At 40.1% G+C, this 25,734-nt stretch overlaps 1 protein-coding gene across 5 annotated transcripts in view; it reads left to right on the top strand.

Moving 5' to 3' along the window:
- The window catches only part of RTTN (rotatin), a 175,401-nt gene that overhangs the window by 26,048 nt on the left and 123,619 nt on the right, over window positions 1–25,734 (top strand). For all 5 annotated transcript variants that reach the window (XM_045006473.1, XM_045006474.1, XM_045006472.1 and 2 more), the window contains 8 exons: window positions 3,888–4,058; window positions 5,551–5,763; window positions 7,172–7,284; window positions 9,515–9,641; window positions 16,990–17,115; window positions 20,508–20,624; window positions 23,976–24,115; window positions 24,374–24,545. In XM_045006473.1, the coding sequence (XP_044862408.1) occupies window positions 3,888–4,058; window positions 5,551–5,763; window positions 7,172–7,284; window positions 9,515–9,641; window positions 16,990–17,115; window positions 20,508–20,624; window positions 23,976–24,115; window positions 24,374–24,545 (1,179 nt within the window). The remainder of the gene's footprint in view (window positions 1–3,887; window positions 4,059–5,550; window positions 5,764–7,171; window positions 7,285–9,514; window positions 9,642–16,989; window positions 17,116–20,507; window positions 20,625–23,975; window positions 24,116–24,373; window positions 24,546–25,734) is intronic.

Genomic DNA, 25,734 nt, shown 5'->3' with positions numbered 1-25,734 from the left:
GAGTTTAATCAGAATTTGATTAAACAAAAGTGTGGTGTGTGGTTTTATAAATTCACCACGTTAGTCATAAAACACACAGTTGAAAAGTATTTTTTTCAATGACAAACATGTAATATGCCAGTGTTCAAAAACATTGTTTTGATTTGCTGAAATGTTTATACCCCTCCATGTATGGCATAATGGTGGATCACAGTGAGCTGTTGACCTCTACCCAAAATGTTTTACTGTCTAAAAGAAAACAATAGATGTTTGAACTAGGAAAATTTTACTATGATTGCTGTGATTATCAGACTGATCAATTAAATGAAGTAGTTTCAGGAAGTTAATTGTTACATAATTTTAAGTGCTGTCCTCTTAGAATATAACAAATTGATTTTGTTACTTTAAAGGTTAAAGCATTTATTTAAGATCTGGTCAATGCCAGTAATTTTGCTTTTAATGTTTAAATAGATCAAGATGTTCAAACACTTCTGCTGGTTTGTTGAACTATATAGGAAAGTGTAAAGATCCTTCTAGGAGAGGCATGACTTCATCTGGTGTATGTAAATAGATTAAGGACTTAAAAGATTAATTAGAAACAGTTAAATTGCCATGTGCATAGTATTAGCAAACTGCCATATAGGTGAATGAAATTGAACTAAATTTAAATGTCTAAAACCATACTAAAAGCGCAAAGAGTTCTGTGGCACCTTATAGACTAACAAACGTATTGGAGCATGAGCTTTCGTGGGTGAATACCCACTTTGTCGGATGCCCACATCCCTCGCCCCTTCCTGCCGCCCCCATTGGCATGTGACGGTGAACCGTGGCCAGTGGGATCCATGGTCTGCCGAACCTGCCGATGCGGCAGGTAAACAAACTGGCCCGGCCCGCCAAGGTGCTTACCCTGGCGAGCCGCGTGCCAGAGGTTGCTAACCCCTGGCCTAGAGTAAAGGGTGCATTAATAATGTTTACATGCTGGAAACATGCATGTTGTCATTTTATATAAAATTGGCTGTGATTTGTATATCCTTTTGCTGCAGAGTTGTTTTCCAAAGTCTAAACTTTCTTCTTTTTTAAATTCTTAGTTTTTATAATTGCAAAGAGAACTGTCCAAATGTGACCCCAGGGCAATATTCTTCCTGAATAGGTTGACAGCGTGAAGTAACAGCTCTGAAATGTGTGAACTAGCTTACTCACCCCTGAGTTCATTCTGAAAGCTAATGATGTTGAAATTAACTATTTAAATGCTGATTATCTAGATATTTCTATTAATATTATGTGCTTGTCCCACAACCCCAAATGCCCTTGGATATCAAAACTCCTAGCTGTTTGCTAATAGGATGATGAATCATCTATCTTTCTCTGACCACTTTTATAATATGACTTATGACAAAAATGTGCAGCACACTAAAGACTTGCAGCAGAATAAAATTTAAAATTAACATCCAAATATGGAATACTGTACTGATGGTTATTTTCATATCTGACCCAGTAACACCTTTTAAAAAAAAATTTACTCAAAGTTGATTTAATCAGTTGATACTCAAAATATTGCAGAAATCAGGGCCTTGTCATAGAGTTTGAATTTAGTTTTCAATTGAGTGCACAGAGCTTTGCCTTTATCTGTAAAAATGTCAACAGTTGTGAAATGCTGCTATTGTAGCATTCACCTCTTAATAATTTTATAAAATTTAAAACATCTGACACTAAGTGATGGTAACATGGCTGTAAATAATTATTTACAGGATCAAGTCAGTGAATGGCAGATTTCCCATTGCTTTAACCTCCTGGAAGCTAATGTTTTCAGTCTTGCAAGCACAGTTATAATTGAGCAATATTAAGTCTATTCTGAAGTTTCCTTATTGGAGATTTGATATCCAACTAGTTTTAATCCTTTGACTAGATATTATTTGACTTGGATGAATTTGCTCATGTGAGAGAGACAGATAATACAGTGGGAACAAATATTTCTTTACACACATCCGCGAGATCACTTCTTATCTGAACTGCCAGCATCAAATCCTGAATCTTTGCTGACTAAAAAGAGCCAGGCATGTTAAATTTCATGTTGGAGTTTTGATTTGGTTTAAGTTCCAGTAGGGGTTTCCTAGTTAGGAAATATGAAACTGAGCCTGCAGAATAGGGGAACAAAAAGATTTGTGGTGGGGGAACTGTCTCATTCCTATCATTGTAGTTGGACCTGAGAAGATGATTTTGGGAGACCAACTGTTTAGCTTGATTCTCTATTTTAGTGCTACATCAAATGAAACATCTTTGTCTTTTACCAGGATTTTTTTTTAATGGTGTATGCTAAATAAATCTATTAGGCTTCGCTTCTTGAAAAGTAAATGGTGACTTGAAGTCTTTTATAAATCAAGTTTTGAGGACTTCAGTAACTCAACCAGAGGTTATGGACCTACTAGAGGATTGGATGGTGAGGTTCTGTGGCCTGCAATGTGCAGGATGTCAGGCTAGTTGAATTATGATAGTCCCTCCTGGCCTTACAAGTGTATGGGTCTATAAGAGTCTTTGTTTTGGATTAGTTCTGAGGGAGTGTCTCTTGTGACCCAGAAATGCTTATAAATTTCCTGGGCACTTGGTCTTTTGTATTTTCCTTGTTTTAGTCACAGCTTGACAGCTCTGCGAAAAGGGATCCTATTTTTTTTTTCTTATTTCAGATTCTCTAGAAGAGAAAATTGATTTCGGTAATCCCTTCAAGAACTAGTAGGGGATGCTTCAATGCCTACTTTTGTCCTCTACCCATGTTTCTGTTCTCTCTGTCTTTTTTTGTTGTTGTGTTTCTGTTCTCATTGGTGTTTGGAATGCTTCCCAATTTTTTGTAATGTGGATTTAATTAGTGTGCTGTTTTCCTCTTCCAAGTCTGTAATGTGAATCTAATTTATTGGGAAATAGGGGGGGCTGATACTATGAATTGTCACAGGTTCAACTATTTGTATCACTAGCAGGGATGTGACTGTTTTTTAGGAGTAATAATTCTTGAGTCTACCACTGAGTAAAAATACTCTTCTTATGTTCCTAAACCAGTAAGTTAAGCTACTGTATTAGTGAGGCAAGGAGAAATAAATTTTCTGTATTTTTTTCAGATGAGTATGAATCCTTTTCATCTGGCTATATAATAACTCTGGACAGTGTTTACTTTGGAAGAATTATTGTTCGGTTCAGTTATATAGCTAGGTATCAGATACCGTTCCCACCTTACAGATTCTAGCAAACCAAGCTTTACTAACAGTTCATAGTTCAATCCATTCCTTTCTCTCTCAACATCCAAAGAGCTGATTTCATTTGGTAGTGATCTCCATTCACCAGTGATTCTATCCATTCCTCTTCTGCGCTAGACTTCTAAGCAGTTCTAGAAATCGCTTATTGTTTCCTGGTAGGGCTAGCAGACATAACAGAAACTTCTGATGTTCTCAAGACTCCCTTTTTTACTTACTAGGATAAAACAGACATTCATAGATTTAAATTAGATCCTAATGTTTCTAGTATTGAAACAGACTTCAAAATGTGTTTATTCAAATATTACAGAGTGATAGACAATAAACAGGATGGATGAAATACTAATTAGATTATTTTTCTTTAAAACATAAAATAAAACAAACAAAAAAACCCCTCAAATCCCCAAACTAGTGTACAGAATCTCTAAGAAATGTTCTAGAACGTTTCAGCACGTTTCTGCTTAAATGCCAAAATACAGTTCAACTTGTGTTATATTTCTGAATAATATAAAGAATAATAATAGAATGTTGACACTTTGCTTAGTTGTGGTACTTATATAAATATTTCACTTTTGTTCTTGTAAAGGTACTGCTATAATAGAGAGTGATTGGTGATGATGCTTTCTGTTGATAGGAATTTATATTGTATCTTTTTGTTTTCACTTGCAGAAAGATAAGCTGCTTATGGTCCTGGGTTCACTTGGAGAAACCATATCCTACCACAAAAGTAACATCAACTCAGAGCAGCCTGAGCTGATGTTAGTGCACCACAGAATGGCATTTATTAGCATTTCACTTTTCACCGTGCGACTATTGCAAACACTTCTCCCTGTAGAAAAGGTGAGGGGGAACAAAGTTAGTAATGAACTGAATATTGTTAATGGTCTTTTGGCAGTTGGCCATTGGAATGTAGGGTGGAGCAGCATTATCACGTAAATAGTACTTACTCTTGAAGATTCTTTAATTCATCGTGACTGCCACTAGCACTGTGAATTGATTATAGATGCATCATTTCCAAATACCGTACCTGGGATCATATTAGATCAGTAGATTAGGTTATGCAGGAAACAGATTTTAATTGACCTAATTGTGTGATTGGCTTACAAAAGGTTTATTTGCTTAGATGGACTAACTGGGTAAGTCTATTAAAAGGATACTTATACAAAAGCATAATTTTATCACTGCCGTGTTTTTCAATCTATTCCAAGAGTTGTTTGGTTTGCGAGACTATGCTGCCCTCTGCTGGTTAATAGCAAATTGAACACTGATCAGATAGAATTATTTTTGCTTCACTTGCTGTATATATTAAGATACTTGAACTTTTGCTGATGCCTGGACCATTATATGCCATGATAATACCTTATATTTTGCAGTAACCTTAAACTTTTACTGTTTGCTATGAATAATTACATCATGATAAACAGCCCTGCAATTATCTATAAATTGTAGACAGTCTAAAAAATTGGAGCTCTATTTAGGAGTGGAGTCTTTAGAAACCCTGGGAAGTTTTTGGTTTATATTTAATGATTTGTCTCTATTTAAACAATTTTTCACTGCTTTGCTCTGCAGTGTAACTTTTTTGTTTTTTTTTCAGAAGTTTTGGAACTTAACATTCATTGTCTAGGAGGATCATTTAACTGATACAAATATGATTTACCATGAATTATATTGTACTATTTAATGTATATGCCTTCTCTCAGTCCCTAAAAAATGTACATTTATATCAGTTTTTGTATAAACACTATTTTCATTACTATCATTTTGTGTTCAGCAAATGGTTTTTTGTTTATTTTTTATCTTGTGTATTGACAGGAGTTGAGCAATGTAGCTTTCAGATTCTGAATTACTAATTTCTGCTGAGTTACCACTTATTGTAGTCAGAACAAGTTCTCATCTGGTAATATGTTGCAACATCATGCAAATGTAAAGCTGCAAGTATTTTAGGGATTATAAAGATACCTGTAATGATAACATTATCAAGGACAAGAGGCTACAGAAATAATTGAGTCTGTGTTACCATCTGGTGGTTACCCATTGGACAAAATTTAACAAATTAGTGGAGGATCCAGTCCCATGCTGGACTATACATATATATCTATTACTTCAGCACAGACTTGCACCTATAGGTTCCCCTCAGTTTTTCCTAAAAGGTCTCCATCTGCAGCAGATGATCTTCTCAAACTTGTATAATTTGGAAGTCACTTTTCAGAACTTCTATCTTTTTAAAAATACTAAATAGCAGCATTGAGGATTGCACTTGTTAAATAATTCAAAAGTTGAATTTAATAGCTAATGTTTATATATTTTTTCCCCCCGCTCAACTTTTCTCAAGGCCAGCAAAGTGTTACCAGAGAGCTTGGTGACTGCTTTATTTCTTCTTTCCTTGGACATGCCATTCTCCTTGGAATATCCAAGTATTCATGAGTCGGTGGCAGCCTTTTTGGAGCAGATGAATTCTGAGAACTACAGTATTTATAAACAAGCTGCAGAGGCTGTTCATTCAATTGAGTGCACCTGTAACTTTATGATGGATGTCCACAAGGAGGTATTGAATTCTGGTATACAAACTATTCTGAAAAGCCTTTTGAAAATTAAAAACAAACAAAAAACTAGAGACCAAAATACTTGGGTATGAGAATATTGATTGTTCTGTGTTGATATGTGTACTTGTCTGACATGAGGGTAACAATCAGTTTCACTTAATATTAACCACAAAGTTGAGAAAATCTGGCAAATGCAGGAGGAAAAACTAAGGGGGTATTGCTGTGTGAATTTATAAGCAGAAAGGTATGAAAGTAAGAGTAGTATATTTTAAAGGAAAAAATGCTGTAAAGTAATTGTGCACTATTTGAAATAACTTAGAACATTTTATATTCCAAGCAGTCCAGATAAGATGGCACTAACAACTAGGTAAAGACCTTTGGACACTCATTATGCTGCTAATTTTGAGAGAGAGATCATTGTTGTCTTCATGTGTTCTATGGACATTTACTCCATTAGGTACTCTATTCCTTGTCTCCTTGTTAAGGACATAAATGTGTTTTATAGTATTAAATGATTCCAGTGTGGTACTAACATGTCCTCTTCCATGACCCAGTGTAAAGTTGTTCCTGTTTGTACAGACTACTACATTCCTTGTTCTGTTAATAAAGCCAATAGAGAGAGGTTACATCAGGCACAGTACCAAAGAAGTCTAATCTTATTTCTGGACAGAAGTATCATCATGTGGCTAGAATGCAGAGTTCATTCACCAGTTACATACACAGATTCAGAAACTGAATTTATGTCCTTGTACTTAACATCCAACTTAACTAGCTCTTAAAATTAAAGTTTAAATGGTTCATATTTAATACCTAACTCTAAAGGATTAGCCTTTACAAATGTACAGAAATATAATATTTTGTTTTGATGAGATTAATAAAGTTAGTTCTAGTACAGATAATCTGGATTAACAGTGTAATACTTTATAGACCCCCAGTTAAGAAAACACACATTGATCTTTACTGTTGTCTTGAAGGGCATATTTCATTATTAAAATAGCTTAAATATTAAGGACTCAAGAATATTTTGAGATGCTCTGATGTGTTATGGTCCTAATGCCGCAAAATGCTGGGCACCCGCTGTTCGTATTGACATTAATGGGAATTGAGGAAGTTCAGCACCTGCGAGGTATTTAGCAGCCCACAAGATCAAGCCCTAAATATGGGCATTTGTACTCGCTAACATGGACAATTGATCACATTGTTGTAATTTGTTTTAAAAGTATTTAATAGTAACTGTAACTTGTTATCCTGGTTAACCACATGGAATAGTGTTATTTTCATTGCAGAGAGAGATTGAGCCTGGTAATTGGTGGATTCCACAGAATTTTCTAGTACTCAGAATGTATAGAAGTAGCTTATTTTTTAAATTAACATTAATAATTGCCTTTTATTTTTTTTATTTTCTTTTAGGGAGAAAAAAATTTCTTTGAACTAGTGGAATTGGCAAATCAGGCCCTAAATAGTCTTCCTTATCATCAGCACTTTCCCATGCTTCAGGAAATCATCCACATTTGCTTGAATATGTAAATAAATTATTATTTTAAATCATTACTGTTTGAGGAAGTACACTGTTTTCTTTGTATAGAAGTACTGTCTCCCATATGTTGCAGGTGAAGTGTGGGATCTTTACTCGTTCTAGATTACGGTCTTGTTCCCATCATTAATTTATCCAGCCATATCTTAAAAGAAAAGAGCTGTGCAAAGTTTTGTCACTAAACTAATTACAAAAAGGGGTAGAGCATTTGGATTTTTTTTTAAAGGCATTTCAAATATATTTGAAGGTTGAAGCCACCATTTTAACTCTGACATTATTTGAAAACAGATTAGAAAGTAACTTTAAGGAGACTTGTTTAAGGACAACCTGGCATAATTTTGCTTTTGAAGCTTAAATGTGATAATGAGGAATTTGGGGAGTAGCCCTTAAAACTTTTCTGGTAAACTTTCTCGCTCCTGGGTTGTTGTCCCTCCTTCCCCTTTTGGCTGACTTCTGCTCTGATTGCAATTTTGGATATTTTTTTTTTTTTACACTGCAGTTGTTCTTCTAGCATAATTTCTAAAGGAAACTCTTTCTTGTGTTGTAAATTCCAATGGGAGCTTATTTACCAAATATCTCTTTTAAACGTACAATAGGTAAATATCTCTGCTAGTCTGTGGTTCCTGAAAAGGGGATTCTGCATTGTAGTCTTGGTATGAAATTCAAATCTCAGGTGGCTAATTATACTCCAAAATTCTTTTCATGGCCAGCAGGTATCAAAGACTGGGGGATGCTGTGCCTTGTGTGGTCCTGCTCACGCTCTGCCCCACTGACCGCCTCCTGCTTCCTGTTGGCGCTCTGCAGCTCTACCCCATGGCTGGAGCCCCGGGTTGAGGCTGGTGCCGGCCAGGGGCTCTGGGCAACGGGCGCTGGTGCTTGCGCTGCCCACCCGCCCAGCGTTCCGAGTCTTGAGGGCGGGGGGGAGTCCTCTGGCTGCCCGCCTAGCGCTCCAGGGCTTGTGGGGGCGCTTCCCGCCTAGCGCTCCGAGGCTTGTGGGTGGGGGGACATGCCACCCACCTGGCGCTCCGGGGCTTGGAAGGGTGCCACCCGCTTGGGGCACTCAGGTGGTCCAGGGCTGGGGGTGGGGTTCTGGTGGGAGGGGTGGGATCTTGAGCAGAAGGGGTGGACCAGGCTGGGGACTAGCCTCCCTGAGCCCAGGATTCACCTTCTGCCCATGATTCTTTTCATTTTCACATATGTAGTTCATTTGAAAAACTGTGGTTTCTGACAATTGTGAGCAGGCAGGAAACAACACATTTTATAGTCCGAAGAGACATTTCTCTTCATGCTGCCTGACAGAAAATGTGAATTCCAGTCCTCTCTTTTCTGCCGCTAATTAGGTTTATATCTGATAAATGTTTATTACTGCTAGTGGATTTGCCACTACCTATTAGTACTAAGGAATCACTTAAAGTTGTGATCCTTTTTTCAGTATCCATTGCAATCTTGAGAAGTATAGACTGCCAGATTCACTTTTGTTTCTGGTCATTTTCACTTCTTGGTCCTTGTGTATTAGTGCAATGTAATTTGAGCTGTTAGCTGTTTTAGGAAAGGTTCACTTATAGAAAAAGTTTACTGAAAGTATTAATAAAGGCACAAACATATTTTGAATCTATATTCAAGTAATTGATTTAAATGTTTATTACTGCAAGTGGATTTGCCCTACCTATTAGTGCTAAGCAATCACTTAAAGTTGTGCTCCTTTTTTCAGTATACATTGCAATCTTGACATCGACTTTGTGGTTTTAGTTATGTTGGCTCACTTATATGTACATTGTTTTGATCATGTGCCAGATTTATACAACTTAAACATGATAACTAAAATATGAAAAATATCACAATATTTATACATTTTTCAAATTCCCCAACCAGGATTGCTAGTCTGATCATCTGTAGTGCCACATTATATCAAGGTAAACTTAAATGAAATGTTCACAAATGTGAATATCAGTATAATAAGTTGCAGTTTTACAATGTTGGAGGAAAATTCAAAATGACCTCTGAACTCTGTCTATTGAGTCATTTCCTCTTCAAGATGATGACCAGCTGTACTTTAGAAGGAATGTTGCATGTGTGCCCTGCAGTACACTGGATGTCATGATAAATTTTGCAGAAGTCCTCCATGTCTTACTCTGTAAAACAAGCATGTTTATCAATATGGTACAACAAACTGTATAGCAGCTAATTTATCTTGGATATTTAACTGTTTCCACTTGTAGCTGGAAGTCTGCCCAGGCTAACCCATTGCTGCAGGCAGAGAGTCAGAAGGTGCTTCTCCATCTGTTGTCCCATCCTCTGCTGAATATAAAAACTGAAGCTTACCATTGCTGTCTGGAAATTGTTAAGGTTAGAGCTACATATGGGTTTTGTAATGTTTTCTTTGAAGAAAATGTGGATTTTTTTTTTGGTCATTTATCAGTGGTTTTACAGCTTAGTCTGTTTCCAGTCTGCTATATATTGGTCTGGATTTGAAGACTGATCTTTTACTTGTAAAAGAGTAAAGTTTAACTGGTTTGGCTATAAATCATACTACATATAGTGGCAGGGGTTCATAGTGTCTGGGATTCATATTGTTTGAAAAATGAAAATAATGTGTTTAGGTTTTTCCAAAAACCCTCTCAGTAGCCTGCATCTCATTAATTTTATCTCCCGTATAACAGATTAAAATGTGATATTTAAATTAATTTTAGATCACAAATGAGTTATGCAGTCTAATTAGCTTGGACACTGAAGCTAGACTGGCTAAGTTCACTTTTGTTTCTGATCATTTTCACTTCTTGGTCCTTGTGCATTAGTGCAATGTAATTTGAGTTGACAGCTCTTCTAGGAAAGGTTTATTTATATAAAAAGTTTACTGAAAGTATTAATAAAGACACAAACATATTTTGTGAATCTATATTCAAGTAATTGAGGAAGGATCTCTTTAGACTAATAAATGACCTGAAAAAACAACATAAATTCGTTTGTGTTTTTTCTTCTTTATGACTGAAATACCCTGTTTAAAGTGTTTAATTTAAGACAAGTCAACCTTTTTGTTTACGTGTTTGTACCTAATTTTGACTTTAAAAATATCAGGAATATTAAATCTTATCTCTTCATTTTTCTGTGGATATGTTTTATGGATGACTCATACATGTGGCTTGATAAGGAGTTTCTTGTCCTTTAGCCAACGGGATAGAGTTGTGATTTCCTTAAAACGTAGCTGTATTCTGAAAAGTGATTAAGTAGAAATGGCAACTTCTTACTAAAAGCTTACTTCCTGCTTGTATTCAGAGTTGTATTTGTTCACTTTAGTGACAAATATATTTTTACTACTTTTTACGATTCTGTCTAAATGTTAACTCTTCCAAAACAACAAACAACGGGCAGAGAGAATTATGGATTTTTTTCCTTTATGAACAGAATTGTTTTCCTAAATTTCAGTCATTTATATTTGTGCAATCCAACTGAAGGTTGTACATGTGTGTCACTTAGGCCTTGTCTACACTACAAGGCTATTTCGAATCAACTTAGTTCGAATTTGTGGATTCGACCTTATGAAGTCGAATTTGTGTATCCATACTAAATACACTAATTCGAATTTCAGAGTCCACATTCACGGGGCCAGCGTCGACTTTGGAAGCGGTGCACTGTGGGAAGCTATCCCACAGTTCCCGCACTCCCCGCTGCCCATTGGAATGCTGGGTAGAGCCCCCAATGCCTGCTGGGGGAAAAAATGTGTCGAGGGTGGTTTTGGGTAACTGTCGTCATTGAACCGTCAATCACGCCCTCACTCCCTCCCTCCCTGAAAGCGCCTGCGGGCAATCTGTTCGTGCACTTTTCTGGTCAGTGACAGCGTGGACGGCACAGCACTGCAAGCATGGAGCCCGCTGCGCTCCTTGCCGTTTTCTCCTCCTCGCACTTTATCGTCCACCTCTTCCACATTCAGCTGCTGAGAAATTGGGCTACTTTTCAATGGTTCTGCAAGCACTGGGGGACCATAGGGGACGTTTTACCAACATGAACGTCGGATGGCCGGGCAAGGTTCCTGATGCGTGTGTTCTCAGGAACTGTGGGCTGCTCAGACGCCTGCTGGAAGGTAGTTTCTTCCCGTACCACGAAATAACTGTTGTGGATGTGCATTTGCCTATAGTGATCCTCGGTGACCCAGCCTGCCCGCTAATGCACTTGCTCATGAAGCCCTATACAGGCGCCTGGGACAGCGACAAGGAACTCTTCAAATACCAGCGAGCAGCGTGACCTGTGACTGTTCAGTTTCTTTACAGAGAAGCTGAACCTGCCCCTGTTTCTTTACCCAGTTACTGTTGACTCTCCTCTTCGGTTCAATACCCCGTTCTCCCCGTTTCCCCCACTCTTCCAAGACACGTGTAAAAAATAAAATACATGTCACACTGTTACTGAGGAGAGGTTTCTTTATTCATGACTTTTCGTTAAAAGGGTTGAAACTGGAACGCAGACTGTGGTGGGTAGGGTGTGCGCTGATGTAAAGACCGCCTCTAAACTCAAGGAATGACAGGCTCCTGCTCCTACAGCGGTCCGCATTGCCGGACTGCTTGTTTCAACGGAGCCTGCCATCCCTCCTTTTTGGGATTCTGTGTGGCGGGGGGCTATGTGGCCCTTGTGGCGGAGGAGGACGGATACAGATTCCTCTGCTGCGTGACTCAGCGGTCCAGGACAAGGACCGCTGTATAAGAATCTGTAACCGCCCTCCCCCGCTAAAAAGTCACATCCCCACCGCCCACACAGAACCTGGAAACCACCTCCAAAAAACCGACCAGGTTGCCTACTGACTGCACTGTGTGTGTGACCCGCTGCTGATCCCGGCCCCGTGTCTGTACCCTGGGAAAGGTGCCTGTCCTATGCAATTAGCAATGCACTTCCCCACGCACCCCATTCAAACACAGTCTTCAGTGAAAAAACATGACGGAAACAGTACTTAACAGCAAAGTATTTTTATTACTTAAGTACACAGTTATGGGATGTGACTGGGATTGGGACTTGTTTGAGTCCGGAAGGGAAGGACTTATGCAAACGTATGGGATTGAGAGCTTTTGGTTACTTGAGCACTCTGCTGGGGTGCAGTGACAGTATTCACGGCCCAGGGCGGGCATCCTCCTGGTTATTTAGGGTGAGGGGGGTATGTGACTTTGTGGCGGGGGAGGGCGGTTGCAGAGATACTGCCGGGGGCTCTGTCCTGCAGCGGTCCTGCAGAACATACACAAGTCGCCGGAGCGTGTCCGTTTGCTCCCTCACTAGTACAAGCATTGCTTGAGTCGCCTGCTTGTGGTGTTCACGCCACCTCTCCTCCCATTCGCTGTGTGAGCGCTGGTACAGAGAGACTTTCTCCCTCCACTGCCTCTGCTGGTCCGCCTCGGCTAGGTAGCAGCCGACACATTCCTCGAAAATCGTGTCCCTTGTCTTTTTCTTTCGCCGCCTAATCTTCGCCAGCCTCTGCGAGGGGGATGCTGTGGAAGGTCTGGAGACAGTGGAAGCTGTGAGATGGGAAACAGGGAGTGAATTCCTTGCAAAGATACTTTTTTGCGAACAATTAACTGAGTCTAGGCTGTCTCTGTGAATTTTTTGTTGAGACCCCTGTGCCTGCTGTTGCACAAATCATTTGCGCGGTGGATTCTGGGTAAATGTCGCCAGTCATTCCTTCCTCCGGGAAAGCAACGGCAGACAATCATTTTGAGCACGTTTTCCATGAAATGCCCTGGCACAACGCCATAGCGTGGCAACAATGGACCCTATTTTGCCTTTTGTGTATGTCACCCGTATGTGTACTAGATGCCGCTGACAGAGGCGGACCAGCAGCGCTACACAGCAGCATGCTTTTGCTTTTGCATGACAGCAGCGATGGTTACCAGGCATACTGTACCGTCTACCATACCATGAACTGGTAAGAAGATGGTAATAAGATGGTCATGGTTACCTGTCCTTTTGCACTGCGCCATTTGGTGCTGTCATAAGTGCCCCTGGCCAATCAGCCAGGGGCGCAAAAAGCAAAATTTGGGAATGACTCCCCGAGTCAATCCCTCCTTTTTGGGTATCTAAAAATAGAATCAGTCCTGCCTAGAATATGGGCAACTGTACTAGAGAACCACTGTATCATAGAACCAGAGAGCACAGCTGCCTCTCTGGCCAATCATGCATAAATTTTGAGCTGAATGCTATTCACAGAGTGTGCTCCTGAAACAACCCCAGCTGTTCATTCCGTTCTTCCCCCAGCCTTCCTGGGTTCCAATACCAGTGTCCCCCCACTTGTGTGATGAAGTAATATAGAATGCATGAATAAGACACAGGTAGTCGTTTGTGAGAAATGAGTGGAAGGAAGCCTCCAGCTGCAATGATAGTCCAGAGATGACATTAAGGGGTGTGGAGGAGGGAGCCAATCATCCCTCTGCTAAGTCCAGGGGCAATTGAATCTTTTCTTTACAATGAAGGGTGGGGGCTGATGGGAGCTCAGCCCCCTGTTGCAATGATGAGGACGGTTACCAGCCATACTGTACCATCTACCATGAAAAATTAGGACCAGGCAACCTTGATCGACCTGTCCCCAAGCAAGTTGGTATGGTTACCAGCCCTTTTGCACTGCCCCATGTGCCAATAGGCTGATGATTGAGGATGGATTTCCATCATTTTGTACCATCAGCCATCCATAGCGTGGGGGGGAGCAAGGATGTTGTTGTTGAGTGCTGCAGCAGCGCGTCTATCTGCAGCATTCAGTACAGATACGGTGACATGTAAAAGAGTCAACAGAGGATTGTTTTCCCTTTAACTTCTGGGCTGTGGGGTCGGGGGGGGGGTGCGTAAATTGCCGAGCTATGCCCCGACCCACCGCGGGGACACTGTGTTTGACCCTAGAAGCATTTGGAGATCAGCCAAGAATGCAAATGCTTTTCGGAGACAGCAGGAACTGTGGGATACCTTGCGTCCTCGTTCCCCCCTCCCTCCATGAGCGTCGATTTGATTCTTTGGCTTTCCGTTACGCTCGTCACACAGCTGCGTGCTGAGTCTGTGCTATGCCGTCTGTCCGGAGATTTTTTAAAAATACTTTGGACCAGGCGTAACATTACAGTAATTCCCCTACTTAGATTCAGGAGTCTCCGAGCGAGATAACCGTGAGGACGGGCACTGAAGGAGATAGAGAGCGCATGCTGCGTGAAATCTAGCACGAACCACGGACCTATGCAGCCATGCTCAGGGAGGCAGTGCTCCCTGAATACCGCATGAAAGCACACTTTTCCGCGCGAGGCTATCACGGAGCACCCAATAAGGCAGCTCTCCCCAGGAACCTCCTGCTGATGCTTATCGATTAACAGCAGGAGAGCTTCGTGGAGATCTCCCAGGAGGATTTCTGTTCTATCACAATATATAGAGAGACCTCCTTTTCACACACTTCAGATTCCTGTTATATTAAGAATAAAAGTTAACATGGTTAAAGCACTTACCGACTGCTCCTACCCCTGATTCAGGATCCGGGTTCATGGCCGGGGAGGGTTGGTAGGGGATCTCCGTGACGGTGATGAAGAGATCCTGGCTGTCGGGGACACCAGCGTTGTAAGCGCTATCGCCTGCCTCGTCCTCCACAAACCCTTCCTCATCTTCCCCGTCCGTGAACATCGTCTAGGAACTGTCCGTCGACACTGTCCCATCATCACAGTCCATGGTCACTGGTGGGGCAGTGGTGGCAGGCTCCGTAGCATCCGTTGGCCGCTTTGATTTTTTGGTAGCCTTGTCTGGGGTCCTTGATTTTCACGCGGCGCTGTGTTGCATCCCGCCTGTATCCTCTGTCTGTATCATGGCTTTGGAGACCTTCTCGTAGGTCTTTGCATTCCGTGTTTTGGAGCGCAGCTCCGAAAGCACAGACTCCTCGCCCCCCACACCGATCAGATCGGAGAGTTCCCGGTCAGTCTATGCCGGGTCCCTCTTTCTATTCAGAGATTACATGAACTCCTCTGCTGGAGAGCTCTGCATTGCTGCCGGTGCTGCTGAGCTCGCCCCGATGTCCAACCACAAAATGAGATTCTAACTGTCCAGAAAGGAAAAGGAATTCAAATTTTCCCGGGTCGTTTCCTGTGTGGCTGGTCAGAGTATCGAAGCTCGGACTGCTGTCCAGAGCGTCAACAGAGTGGTGCACTGTGGGATAGCTCCCGGAGCTACTAAGTTCGATTTCCATCCACACCTAGCCTAATTCGAACTAGCCATGTCGAATTTAGCGTTCCTCCACCTGGCGGGGTGGAGTACCAAATTCGAACTAAAGAGCCCTCTAGTTCGAATTAAATGGCTTCCTGGTGTGGACGGTTGAGCGGTTAGTTCGAATTAACGCTGCTAAATTCGATTTAAAGTCCTAGTGTAGACCAGGCCTGAGTGGTTCATTTAACTTATAATATTTGCGTTACTGGGGCTGATGCATAAAATAGAAAGAACATTAGTTGAGTTTCACAGACAGAAGTTAAAAATCAAACATCCATTGTACTTGTAAACAGATGGAAATCCTTTAGACTCAAACAAAAAACCCCTCAGTTCCTGCCCCAGAGAGATCTTTGTCTTCCCTTTGCACAGTGCCTAGCCTGTGGTCCTTGTCTGTGACTTAGGTATCTAGGCATTACCACAATACAAATAATATTCAAACTATTATTTTTAATCACTTTTCACACTCCAAAACCTGTCCCAAATGTTTGCATTAAATATATATTCACAAAAAACAAAAGTTTAAGGAGTTTGAATAAAATCAGGTAACTTCTCAATTGTTTTTTATTTTCACTTTCATAGTATCTGTGATGTTATAATCCTACTAATTCTCCACTTATCTATCATCTAAGATAGACCAGATCTAATTTTTGATGCAAACAACAAAAGGACAAAAACTTTTTTCCAGGTCATGATATATATATTTTAAAGAGTAATATTCAATCTTTTCATTTGTAGGGTACCTTTAAGGAATTTTGGTGAAATTCCGTGCCCATTGTAGTTGATGGTAGTAATCCATTGACTTCAGAAGAGCCAGAATTTCTTCTTTGGTCTTTCTTCTCTCTCTTTCCCTCCCCCCCCCCCCAATATTTTCTAATACATGGGTTATATTTGTCTAATCTAGCTTCTGCAGAGTTTGGGAAAATATATGCATACTGGATGAGATGCATATTGTATATTTAGTTTATCTGATTCTTTTTACTAAATCTTCTTTTAGTAACCCCCCCCTCTGGTTTTATATTTAGGAATTTCACATGGACCATTCAAGAAAGTTTGAAATGACATTCAACCTTTTAAAAAAAAAAAGTTCATGAAGGATCAGAGTCTACAGCCTACTTTGCTTGGGATTCTCAGTGAGGAGGCAAATGTGGCTACTTCCGTAGCACTCCGCTTTCAGGACTGGTCCTTTGAAATGCTCAGGAAATGCCCAATTAACCTCAAATGAGAATTGAGTTACCAAGTTGTCACAGCAGGAAAGGGGAAAAGCAACAACCTGTAAAGAATAAAATATTTGTATTGGCATATAAATTTATGAAGCAACAGTAACACCAACATTTATTCTGTAGCTCCTGAATGCTTATACTTTGCATGGTAATTGGGGCCATTTTAGCATAGTACGCTCAAATCCTTATCCCTGGAGTGAGAAGTAGCATCTGCAAGATAAGGTATAGAAATGGGAACTTACTTGAATTTTGAAATTAACCATTTACTTTTTTTCTAGGAATGTTTGGGTATCCATAATGTCACAACACCTGTGTCTTCAATTTGTCATGGAGTTCACTTTCTTCTTCATCCAAAAGTTTTATATGAAATCTCTGCATTTGGCCTCCAGGAGTCCAAAAATGAGGTACAATATTTAAAAAAAATCTTATGGGTTGGCATTTATGCATGAAGGAATGGTCTATCTCAATATCGTTAATGGTGTTTTCAGTCTTGGGAGATGGAAAGATAATTTTAACTTCTCTTCAGGAATTGTAACAAAAGAGTTAAAAGTACTTTTTACTGAGAAAGTAATAATAAACCGAGAAATAAAGTTAATAATTTCACTGCTTAGTTTCTTGCATACTGAACAACTGTATATACAGAAAAGCTGTGCAAAGGATTCTTTCCTGTACATGTATTAACATACAGATGAAATTAATCTGGTTTATATTACTAGATAAAAATCTTCTCTAATGCATTGATTTTATTGGGAAGATACAGTAAAGAGGAATATGTTTTGTTTTGTTTTTAATCTTATTATCCTGACTAGTAAAATAATACTCTAAGTACTAGCTTAACAAAGTCTTTGAAGCGCATATAAAGTTTAGTGAAGTAGTAAATGGATATCCTCTGAGGAATAAAGACAATATTTTTTAAAATTTTGGGTACCCTTTGAATTTGCGTTAATAGCAAATAATCTTAGGTCCTGATTCATCAAACACTCTTAAGTTTGCTTAAATTTAAGCATGTGAATAGTTCTGTTAAAAGAAAAGAGACTACCCATGTTAAACTTCATGTATAAATGTTTGAAGGATTGGGTTCATAATTTATATTCATTCCCTCAATTTAATTTAGAATTGGTGTAAATTAATTGAAATAAATTGGAAATTTAGTTGAAATCAGTGTAGTTGTACCTGCTTTCTAGTAGATTTGGATTTGTACTGTTGTCTGTCGATGGTTAAGGATTCCCTTAAAGCTATATGTAAGCAACATTTAACAGCTTTCTTTAGCTGCAAATTTGCTGAAAAGCATTCTTTCAAAGATTAATATCTTTAAGAGGCTTAAGTAAAATTTTGTTGGAATATATACATTTTGTGCATGGGTTTTCTAATACTGTAAAAGAGCAAGTACTAAAAGCTGTGTTATCCGGCGCTTTACCAACCAGAAAGCTCTAGAAACAGGAATTTGATATCCATTAAAAGTCCGGTTGGAACGGGTCTGGCAGGCTCCCTACCTGGCTCCATGTGGCTCCCTGGAAGCGGCGACATATCCCTGCTGCTCCTAGGCAGAGAAACAGCCATGAGGGCTCTGTGCATTGCCAATGCCCTGCCCCGAGCACTGGCTCTGCAGCTCCCATTGGCCAGGAACCGCACCAATGGGAGCTGCGGGGGTGGCGCCTCTGGGCGGAGGCAGTGTGCAGAGCTGCCTGGCTGAGCCTCTGCTTTGGAGCAGCAGATACATGTTGCCGCTTCCAGGGAGCCACCTGAGGTGAGTGCCAGCCGGATCCGACACCCTGAAACCTCTCCCGTGCCCCAATCCCCTGCACTGAGCCCCTTCCTGCACCCAAACTCCCTCCCAGAGCTCGCACCCCACACCTCATCTCACTCACCAACCCCCAGCCCCCTCCCACACCCAAACTCCCTCCCTTCATTAGTATAACTCTCTGTTAATCCGAATTTTTGACTAACCAGCACACCTATTTCCCCAACATGCCGGATAACAAAGCTTTTTACTTTTCTGTGATTTCTCTTATTTAGATATTTCTTTAAAAATGACTCAGTTCATTTTGCATAATGACATGAGAATCACATGGCAATTTGAATTTTACTTTTGGAAATATAATTTAAATTGTGCTGAACTAAGGGGGGAAATTATTGGACTTGGAACACACACACACACACACACTCTCTCTCTCTCTCACTCTCACTCTTGATTTGATGCTGTTCTACAAGTAGCATTCTGACACTCTTGCTAAGCATCCTTCTAATAAAATATATACATTTAGATAAGATCTGGACTTACGCTTTGGGTTTGGGTATATTGATGCACTTCGTTATTTAAGTTTCAGCTTAAGCTTTCAAGCACTTAACATCAGGGTGACTTAACAGAAGATCCCTGGATTCCCATTTAGAGTCTAAGAATTTCCTAGGCTGAACCTCAGTCTGTGAAGGATAAGTTAGTGAGTTATGGTTATCCTCTATGGCAGTTAAATGTTTTTGTTGTTGTTTGGAGGGAGTGGGTATCTACCTTTTGCTACATAAACCTTGTTGCCATAGAGCAAAAATAGCATTCAGCTCTTAAACTCTTTGAAACGAATATAGTTATTGTTGATTGTTGCAAGTGTTATCTGGGTCTTAGGCCATGTGTACACTTTACTGGTGTAGAATTACTGATAAACTGTGCCAGCAAAACATGTCTACTGGGGAAGTTGCGTGTATAGTAAAACCACCCCACAGAACCAAAACAAGCTGTACCAGTAAAAATGCAGCTTTGTCAGTTTAGCTGTGTCTGCACTAAAGACTTCTGCCTGCACAGCTGTGTTGATAAGCGATCACACTCATCACACCCCTGACTGATGTAGTTATGCCATCAAAAGTCTGTAGGGCAGACATTGCCTTAGCTTGCTTTGTTTCAAAAACACAAACAACTTGCTATCTTTGGTAGTGTATGAGAAGTAATTTTGACTGTTTTCTTGAAGAAAGACAAATGGTCATGCAAATAGCTTTAAATCACTCTGGGGAAAAAACTGTATGTCACGGCAGATTGAGAATTAAATGTTCCAGAGAAGTACAGTCAAATAAGAAGGGAGAGAGAACTTGTTATATAAAGCCAGACACTGAAGGAAAGTAAGAAAGAGGCCAATAGGTGTCTGAGTTCATAGTCACTAATTTCTCTTAATGAATAATACTTTCAGTGCTTGGAAAGATTCATTAGTCTTTGAAAAGAATATGAAGTGCATTAAAACTTAGAGTCTAATTGTGGCATTTAACCACTAGTGCAAATAGGAGGTGGTACAGAGTTGTGTTGCCACATGTACTGGTTGCAGAGGAGTTGTTTCAGGAAGAGCAATACCTCCCCTCATGGCTATGTGTACAAGTTGACTCAATTTTGAACCATCATTTGGAATGGTTGAGCCTGCTACCTTTGGTGCAACCAACCTGCTCTGTGGAATGAACAATGGCCTCACCCCCTCCCCCTCTTGCCCTTTTGGGATGAATGGAGGGAATTATTCCCTCTGAGCTCAGAGACTAAGGGTTGCAAGTCCTTGCACAAACTGTGTAAGGGAGAAGAAACTCCTTGCTTGTTCCCTCTCTGTAGTCTCCTGTAAAGGTCTTTTGCAATCTAAGCTCAAATGTGGAAGACAATACTAAACTAGCAAGTAATAGAATCTAGTGCATTACATTTAATTACAGGTGTTTTCTCCTTCAAAACCTATTTTAGAAAGCACAGCTTAATTTCATACTGTGGGATCAACAAATTGACCTAGTCACTTTCTTCTTCCTTTATTACGTTATTTTATTCTTTGTTGTTGAACAGGTGAACTCTGCTGCCAAGGCTATTCTACTGTATCTCCTGCAGGGGCGATTGATGATGACAGCACTGACCTGGAACAAGTTTATTGAGGCCCTCTATCCCATCATTCCAATTTTACAGGTACCTGCAGCTTTTTTTAAAACTCAGTTTATGTTGAGCTGAGGTTGATTACTTTACCATAAGAACACTTAAACTGCAACATTGTCATGTTACACAAGGAGAAGAAAATTCAACAAGGTAGAGGGTGGAATAGATGAGCAAGTAATATTCATTTGAGCAGGCCAAAATATATGGGTGTTGAATAGGGGACAGTTTTGTATGTATCCTAAGCAAATATGGGAAGTTCATTGCAACTGAAGAATCTGGTACGCCTGTAGAGATAAGACAAAATGGCAGACGATTCTTCCCTGTGTCAGTTCAGAACCCAACTCTTCCCATCAGCCCAAATTCTTGCCTCCAGGTTCAAGAAAACTGAAACTTTAATGTATTTCTAACATATATCTCAAAGTATTTTTTATAAGTTTTTCTGCCTTCAAACCTCCCAGACCAGAGGAACACTAAAACAAAACAAAAAACACCAAACTGTAAATGGAAAAAACCCAAGAAGCTTTCCCTTAGGAAATCTTTTTAGGATCAGGGTCTCGTATACCACAGTTTGGAGCTTTAGTCTCTGTTTTTTATTCTATTATGTCTGCTTTTTTTTTTGCCTGAGAGATCTTAATGTAAAGGAAAATACAACAATTTTTTTTGCAGTTATACAACATTCTCATCTTTCAGAATGGAAAAATACTAAGTGTCTTTCTTGTCTGTGATTTGATATCAAGATTAGAGACCAAAAAGTTGTGCAGTAGCTAACCACATGATCTTATTTGTTTCCCTTATGCTGGTTCCTCCTTTTGCTTGTCATAGGATTTATTTAGACTTGAATTTTGTAGTTAATTGACAATGTATTAGCTAACACAACTATATTTGAAAATGAACACAACTGGGAACAAATGTTCATGTCCTGAAACAAATGTTCATGAAGTGTCTGTGGTAGAAATTCCAATTGTGTTAGTTAATATGTAGTTATCAACACTAGTTAAAGCATGACTGAAAATTCCAGTGTAGATTAACACACATTCACTTATGGCATACTGCTCAAATGAGATTGCAAGCTTTTTGAGGGAAGAACTGTATTTTACTGTTTATGTAGCATCTAGTATAATGGACTCCAATATAGATTGGTGCCTGTTGGCGCTACTACAATGTAGATTGTAAAAATAATAAGGATCTGACCACTTTTGCTTTATTTTCCCTCACTGTTTTTTGTGTCACTAAGTTTGGACATCCGTGGGAGGTCCCTGATTATTCAAATTTCATGTAACTTAGTGCAATACAGACCTAAATATTCTTACTATGTTTTGACACGAATTGACTGTCCTCCATTAGGGTAGCTTGTCTTTTTGAAACTCTTCTGTTGTCTTGATTAAACATAATTAATGACCCTTACTGTCCTGAGACCTTCAGCCAATCTCTGTGCCCTGCTTTTTAAGTCAGGGTTTGTCTACACTAGCTGTGGGATTGATTTGCCGCTTGTGTAGATGTACCCACACTAGCTGTGCTCTAGCTAACTTGCTAAAACCAGCAGTGATGATGCAGCAGCACGGGCTTCAACATGGTGTGTCCAAGCTTCCCCTTCTTCACCCCCACACCTCCCTATGTATGTACTTGCTGGTGCAGCCTGTGCTGCCTCATCCTCACTGCTGTTTTTAGCAAACTAGCTAGAGTACAACTGGTGTGGGTATGTCTACACCAGCTATAAGTTGTATCCCTGCTGCAATGTGGACATGCTCTTAGAGCAAAAGGTGTCCGCTTATCTTTACTCCCTGTTCAATCCAACAAGAACTCTTGCCCTTCTCTTTTCTCCCGTATCCTACTTGCTCTATCCCATCCTTCATATCTGTGTCTGGTGCTAAAATCTCCCTTCTACTATGTGCTTCTACTCCTACAAGCTTGTACTTCATGTTATGTCTGACTCTTTCTGATTCCTTCCTTTTGCCTAACCTTTAAGCACACACGGTCACCTGTCTTCCCCCATTTTCCTTTAAATTTCTTACTTCTGGGCCTACTTTTCTTCCTACATCTCCCTTTTCCTGAACAGTGATTCCATATTTTTTCTGGTTTAGGCATTGATCCTTTCAGTGAGCTGTGTAAGAATAGACACTTTCATGGAGCCTAATCCAAGCACTGGGGCCTCAGATTACAATCTCTTCAGTGCAAATAATGTCCTGTTTGTGATTTGCTATGTAAACGTACGGTTCAGTGATTTTTGTTAAATAACTAATGGTAGGTTGTTTTTTCATGGAAATGAACACTTTTGTGAGTGCTTTGAATATATTCTATCCCCCAAAATGTCTAGAATTATTTTAAAACAATTTTTTCCAAGCTATTAAATTTTTAGGGGTCTGCAAATAAAAAAAAAAAAAGTTTAAAAACCACTGCTGTAGCCATCCAGGCTAGAGGATCCAATGTTCGCAGGCTCAGAGGGTACTGTACCCTATGTCCCCTAAGTGATGGATAACTAAAATGTCTTTTTGCTCTTATAGTACCCAAAGTCCATTGTCTCAACCTCAAGAGTCACGAAGGATTTCTGAGGTGCTTGCTAAGCTGCCGCTTGTTAGCCTGATTGCTTTGTTTACCTTATATGTAAATATTCTTTCCTTGTCCTCTGCCTGTAATCAAGCCAGTCAGACAAGTGAATCCACATATCTTTGTCTAAGGCAGATTGGATTTATGCACTGCCTCCAAAACACATTTTAAGAACATATTTTCCAGCGTGCGCACGCACACACATCTTTGTACACAAACTGTACATACATCAAGCGTTGATATTTGGGACCAGCTTGTCACCAGTTTATGTATGATACTTTATGGCATATCTTTTAGATACACACTATGACAACAGTGTTTGTGGAGGGGATAGTGAATATGTCAGGCCTGATCTGAGTTACAATATGGTTGGCCTTCTGCTAGTGGGCATTGAGAAACTCTTAGTCACACCTGGTTTTTGTGGAAGCATTTTATTTTGCAGAATTAAAATGATTAACTTCATGAAACAAAGCGATAGTTGCCTAAATAGTCCATCTTCTATTGTCTTAAAATAGGAGGCGTCCTATTTTTTAAATTACTGGGTTGTAAGAATTCAACTTTAGTGTGTTCTGGAAAGGTAATCATTGTCTAAACTTGAATTAGAAAGTGTGAGAGGCAATTCCTTCCCCAGATGTACTTAGAGGGAAAGAGCATAGACTTATGAGCTGCTTGCTTTATGTGCACTTCCAAGACTGTTTCATATGAAGTACTTAGTACAACTCAGTATAATCTTACCTAGAAAACATAGTTTCCATTCATACGATTTTGTTTTTTGTCAAAAGTAGATATGCTTGTTTCTTATTTAAAAACCTATTCACCAGTTTGTCTAATTATTTTTAGGGTTATGCAGACACAGAAGAGACACTGGGTAACTGCATCCTCAGTCTAAGCGAAACAGCTTCTGACAAAGGAGAAGGGATTCTCCCTAGAACTACTAGATTAAGGGCTGCTCTACGACTTCTCTTCTCAAAAAAGCAGTTGTGAGTAGTAATGTCCTGTAATAATTTCAGCATGTGATTGATGTGTGATATTAGCAAGTCTAATCTAAACTGTTAAGACTGATTTAATTGATTTACAGTGAGGGCTGATTTGAAATGTTGTGGATAAATGATAAATAGAAGTAAGTCTTAAGCATTATCAGTGTGTTTTTCTGACATTTTCTAACTCTGTATGTAGATCTGAAGAGCTAAAATGCCCCACTGAAAAGCATCTTGATCCTTAGTACTTTGTTTCCTTAGAGTCCGTTCTGTGGCACTGAAACATCTAACATTCCATCTCATGAATGAAGAAGGGGCCAGCCTGAAGCGTCCTCTTTTGCATGGTAGTGTTTTCTCCAGTGTTCCTAACTTGTTTATTGTGGAAAGACCTATTGAGCTGAAGTTGGATGATACAAAAGAGTCAATTTTTAAGGTGACCAAAATGTCCTTTTAACATATTTTTGTAATTCTGTCCTTCTTGAACTGCTTATTAACGTCATGTGGGAAGGCTGCTGCATGTCAATTATTTCACCTTCTGCAGGTTGCAGTAATCTTTTCCCTTGAATTGTCTTGCACCTTATTAAATAAGTCTGCCAGAGAACCTCTACCCTACAAACTTTAAGAGTAGCTTTTATGTTATAAGATATGTAATGGGGTCGCCTCTCGCAAGTGCCCCCTTCTGGTCCGGTGTGAGCCTTCCATTTCTTAGTCCTTGGAATGGGATGGCATCCACCTTTTGCTTCTCCCCTGGAGACACTGGCCTCTGTAACAGTCCAGCAGGGCCCATCGCAATACCCTCCATTGAGGTGTTCTTTTCAGCAGCCCTCCCTAGGCTCAGACCTTAACTAGACCAATAGGTTCCTCGTGGTACCCCTGCTTGATCTGGCTAGGTTTTGGGCTCAGTCCTTGCTTGGTCCCTGCAGCCAGCCAGGACCTCCTTCTTAGCTTCTCCGTTCTTCGGCAGTCCTCCCTGGTCTCAGCCCTGCCCGCGCTGAGCTGTCCGTAGTCCTGTTGCTCTTCCAGCCAGCCAGGAACCCAGTCCTCTGTCTTCCAGCTCCAGGCAGCAACTGACTGCTCTGTCTCTGCTGCTTTTCATATGGCCCTTGTGGCCTTTGCTCGGCCCTCCAGCAGCCCCTCTGATTGGCTGCTTCCCCTCAGCCACTCTAGACTGCCTGGAGTACTTCTCTGCTCCTTTGTGGGGCACGGTGAGACAGGGCCGTGAGACCTCCAGCAGAGAGCCTCTGGATCTAGACCACCCCGACACAAGGTGCAACGGTGAATGAGACATGGATTCACTTACTACTCAGCTTCACTAGATTTTACCCTGTGCAGATAAGTTAGCTGCACAAATGCAAACTGGATGTACTTAGCTGCACACTGTAATAGCTTATCACATTTGTTCAAATTCTATTGTGCATGAGTAGAACATTTTTTCAAATGGTCATAGTTCTGTAAAATCAAAACTATCTTTTACTAGAACACTCAAAGGCACTTTTCAGTGTGAAATATTTCCAGGCCAAATGTCAAGTTTCTGCCTCTCCCACTTGTGCTGCTGGGAAACAAAAGATCACAAGGCTTTTCTAGTAATGGGAAAAGTGTACCTTTAAAAAAATCTTTCTTTT

This window comes from Mauremys mutica, chromosome 2 (assembly GCF_020497125.1).
Source record: "Mauremys mutica isolate MM-2020 ecotype Southern chromosome 2, ASM2049712v1, whole genome shotgun sequence".
Taxonomy (NCBI): domain Eukaryota; kingdom Metazoa; phylum Chordata; order Testudines; family Geoemydidae; genus Mauremys; species Mauremys mutica.
Note: the sequence above shows the minus strand (reverse complement) of the source record. Positions and strands in the feature narration are given on the sequence as shown.